The 4,799-nt window shown below is 34.0% G+C and overlaps 1 protein-coding gene across 1 annotated transcript; it reads left to right on the top strand.

Annotated features, from left to right (window-relative positions):
- LOC107059113 (uncharacterized) lies at positions 1–534 on the top strand. The gene has a single exon (XM_015305542.1). The coding sequence runs from the start codon at positions 1–3 to the stop codon at positions 532–534; it is 534 nt and encodes a 177-aa protein (XP_015161028.1).
- The last annotated feature ends 4,265 nt before the right edge of the window (positions 535–4,799 follow it).

Genomic DNA, 4,799 nt, shown 5'->3' with positions numbered 1-4,799 from the left:
ATGGGAACCCCAATAGCTGAGATTGTTCTTCCTTCTGAAAGTTCTTCCACTCTGAATGAACAACCTAGTCATGTGGTGAGGATTGATAAACATCACCCATACTTCCTTCACAATTCAGATTCACCTAGGATGAACTTAATCACTTCAACTTTTGATGGAAAAGGATTTCCAGGTTGGAGGAGATCCATACTCATTGCCCTATCTGCCAAGAAGAAACTTGGATTCATCAATGGTACTTGTGCTGCACCAGATCCACAAAATCCACAGTATGCACAGTGGAGTTGCTGCAATGACATGGTAATATCATGGTTGTTAAATTTATTAACAAAAGAAATTGCAGACACTGTAATTTACTCTAAAACAGTAAAAGAGTTGTGGGATAACTTGGAGCACAGATTTGGTAGGACAAATGGTGCTAAACTCTATCATTTGCAAAAGGAACTGTCAGGAACTATTCAAGGAAATTCTGATATAGCAGGATACTTAACCAAGCTAAAACATTTGTGGGATGAACTGATGCACTCAATATCATGATGTGTTGCTCTTGCGTATGTGTTTGTGAGGGTAAGTCTAAGCTGGTTAAGTCATTGGAGGATTAACGATTGATACAATTTTTTATGGGGCTTAATGATGTTTTTGCCCAAGCTAGGGGAAACATTTTGATGATGAACCCATTGCCTAATGTTGACTATGGTTATTCACTCCTTTTACAAGATGAAAACCAAATGAAAACATATGCACACAACTCATTCTCTAATAATGCTATGGGTTTTATGGCTAATTCTCAGGGGAGAAATTTTCAAAGATCTGGTAACTTTGTCTCAAAAGGGAACTTCTCTCAGGATAACTTTGCACCACAGAGGAACTCCATTCCTAATCAAATGGGTGGTAGAGAGAACTACAAGAACAAGTGGAGAAGGAATAAGTATGATCCAAATGTGTCTTGCACACATTGTGGAAAAAACTGGGCATGTTTATAATTACTGTTACAGGAGGATTGGATATCCTGATGATTTTGAATTCACTAAGTCCAAAGACTTTAATCCCTCTAAGCCTAAAGGGTTTCAAGGAAGAGCTAATGGGGCTTTCCCAAGTGAGGACTATAGTGAGATCCAAGGCATGACACAGCAACAGGGAACGCCTAGCAACATTTTTTATCAACTCAACAAGGAGCAGTATGCAGCCTTGGTAAAACAGGTTGCAAGAGACCTAAAAATGGAGCAGAATAGCACAACAGTTGGGTTCAATGCTTCTGCCATTTCTGGTACAGTTCAAAAATACTCTGCCTTATGTTTAACAGTGTTTAACTCCAGTACCCGAATCATTGATTTAGGTGCTTCAGAGCACATGTGCTTTGACTCTCAATTTTTCACCTCTTTAACTCCTCTTCCTGTACCTTTACATATCACACTGCCTAACTATGTCAGGATAATTGTGACCCATACAAGAAGTGTTTCTATACTGCCCAACCTGACTCTTCATAATGTGTTGTTTGTCCCAGTTTTCAGATACAATTTACTGTCTGTCAATAAGCTATGCACTCAATACACATGTGACCTTCTTTTCACTCATAATTGTTGCATTTTATAGGGCCATTTAATGAAGAACAATCAAGTTTTTGGTGATGTCAGGGATGGTCTATACTTATTGGAGCATGTCAGTCCGAAGTCTAGGATTTTATCTAAAAATGTAGTTTCTTTTCCAAAAGGAAGCAATTCCATTTCTCAGTACAATTCTGTTTCTTTTCAAAGTTCCGTCAATGTAATTCCTAATGTTGACCTCTGACATGTAAGACTAGGGAATGTGTCCTGCTCAGTAATGAAAAAGTTTGATTTTATCAAGTTTTCCCATAACTCAGATTTTGTTTGTGATGTTTGTCCTAAAGCAAAACAAACTAGACTCTATTTTCCCCTCAGTCACATCCATTCTAAAAAGATTTTTGATATGATACATGTTGATACTTGGGGACCTTACAAGTCTTCTACCTATGATGGGTTTAGGTATTTTTTTTATTATTGTTGATGATTACAGTATGGGGACTTGGATTTTTCTAATGGCCTCTAAGAGCAATGCTTTTCCTATCCTCAAGGATTTTCTGGTCATGGTTGAAAGACAGTTTCAGACTCAAGTCAAATGCATTAGATCTGACAATGCCATGGAATTAGGAAAAGGTCATCAGGAGGCTTAATTTCTTAAATCTCAGGGTATAATGCACCAGACTTCTTGTGTGGCTACACCCCAACAAAATGGGGTTGTTGAGAGAAAACATAGACACTTGCTTGAGCTTGCTAGGAGTCTTATGTTTCACTCTAAATTGCCTATATGCTATTGGGGAGAGTCAATTCTCACAACCACACACTTGATTAATAAACTACTTTCCAGAGTGCTTAAAGGAAAGACTCCCTATGAAATGTTTTTTCGAAGCCTCCCTCATATGAAAACCTTAAAAGTTTTGGTTGTTTGTGTTATGTGTCCACCCTCAGTCACCAGAGATCTAAATTTGACCAAAGGGATGTGCCTTGTGTCTTTCTAGGCTATCCTACTTCTCAAAAAGGGTTCAAAGTCTTAGATTTGGCTACTAGAAAGGTTTTCTCCTCTGATCACCTTATCGTTCATCCCATCTGCTCTTCAGTTGGCCGATCTGTTCACTAAGCCTCTGCCTGGCCCTTCTCATCAATATTTGTTACACAAATTGGGGGTTTCTTCTCTTCCCCCCAATTTGAGGGGGGATATTGACACTCGTAAATCTCCATCATCATATTCTTCTTCTCCCAAAGAAATGATTGAAGACTTTGAAGAAAAGAGAAGTAAAGGAAAGAGAAAGAAGAGGAAAGAAGATTTTAAACAACTTTCACAAAACCTAGACCCTTCAATACTTGTCTGAAGGTGACGTAGAGTAATCTCAACGTCTCATCAAGAACGAAACAGATCAAATGTGAATCGTTGGATTGATCAGTCTAGAATAATGCATTCACATGTTAGGCATGTGAGGAATAATAGTTTGTTACATATGGATAGGTGATGTACAAATTAGAAGGTGACATGTGTGTATTGTTGTTGCTTTATTTTTTATTTTATTCAGTAATTATGCTTGTATATCACTACTAAAAAATAGTGAATACCGACCTAAAAATTTCCGGCCTCAAATGGAGGTCGGTATTTACAAGTAGTCGGTTTTTATGCAAAATAAAGCAGGAAAACCAAATTCCGACCTCTGGAGGTCAGTTTTTCCCGAAAAAAATGAATTACAATAAAAATCGACCTCTTGATGTCGGTATTAAACAAATAAATCTCAATTAAATATAAAAAACAAATAATACCAACTTCCGTATGTCGGTAAAATTAAATAGTATGTAAAAATAAATTAATATAAAATACCGACCTAATGAGGTTGATATTTTTTATATTTAATTGAGAAAATAATACCGACATCAAGAGGTCGGTTTTTATTTCTGGGAAAAATTCCGACCTCCTGAGGTCGAAATTTCGTTATTTTGCATAAAAACCGACTTCTTGATGTCGGTTATAATACAGACTTTCGAATGTCGGTAAAATTAAATAGTATGTAATTAAAATACCGACCTCATGAGGTCGGTATTTTTTCTAATTACTATTAATTAAAGTGACATCCGGAGGTTGGTATTTTTATTTCATCTATTACTTTTAAAAGCGACATCCGGAGGTCGATTTGTTGTTCATTTTACACCTATAACAATTTTGTATACTATGAAATTACGTTTATATGAAAACCGACAACAAATAGTCGGTTTTTATGCAAAATAAAGCGGGAAAACTAAATTCCGACCTCAGGAGGTCGGAATTTTCCCCTGAAATTGAATTACAATAAAAACCGACCTCTTGATGTTAGTATTATTTTCTCAATTAAATATAAAAAACAAAATTGAGAAATATTTTGATTTAATTTTATTTAAATCGTCTTCCGGAGGACGATTTTGTGTAAAATAAAAAATAAAAAAATTATAATACTGACTTTCGAAAGTCGGTAAAATTAAATAGTATGTAATAAATTAATATTTTCAATTAACTTTAAGTAAATTGTCTTCCGAATGACGGTTTTATACAAGTTAAAAAATAATTTAATATAAAATACGGGCCTCCTGATGTCAATATTATTTAATTAACATGATTACTTTTTAATGTGATACTGACCTCATGACGTCGGTATTTTTTATTAAAATCTAATTACTTTTAATAAAAGCAACATCCGGAGGTCGGTTTGTTTAAAATATTCCTATTAATAATCTTAATTTTGCTATTGTGCATAATACTAAAATTTTATTTTACACCTACAATTAATTGTTCAAAAAGTGTAACAATTTTGTATACTTTTATAAATAAAAAGTTAGAATTCATGGAATAAATAAAAAAGTATCTATAATCCATATTTATAGTATAAAACTACGTTGATATGAATTAGGAGATAATTATACTTATATTTCTAGAGTAATGTACAAATTCTATCAGTCCGTCGTCTAATCATGAACTTAATATCTGATGTCATGATGTAGAGGTGAAGAGCTAACATATAATCTATTCGAGTATGAAATGCGAGCGATAGTATTATTATATACGTTTGATCTAATTGAATGGATGTTAAGTGTAGTGATCACCTTCTAATTATGATGACATGTACATGATATATATATATTTGACATTGATAAACCTTTGTTGATCAATAAAATTAAATTTATATAATTAGAAGGTATATAATTTAAATTTATAAAATTAACTTGATCGAAAAATTAAATTTATTAAATTAAACTTATGTTGATGTGTAG

This window comes from Solanum tuberosum, unplaced genomic scaffold (assembly GCF_000226075.1).
Source record: "Solanum tuberosum cultivar DM 1-3 516 R44 unplaced genomic scaffold, SolTub_3.0 scf00825, whole genome shotgun sequence".
In the NCBI taxonomy this organism is placed as follows: Eukaryota; Viridiplantae; Streptophyta; class Magnoliopsida; order Solanales; family Solanaceae; genus Solanum; species Solanum tuberosum.
The sequence above is the reverse complement of the archived record's forward strand: the minus strand, read 5'-3'. Positions and strand labels throughout refer to the sequence as shown.

Excerpts from the sequence above, each read along its gene's own strand:
- LOC107059113 (XM_015305542.1), top strand. The coding sequence starts at position 1 with ATGGGAACCCCAATAGCTGAGATTGTTCTTCCTTCTGAAAGTTCTTCC.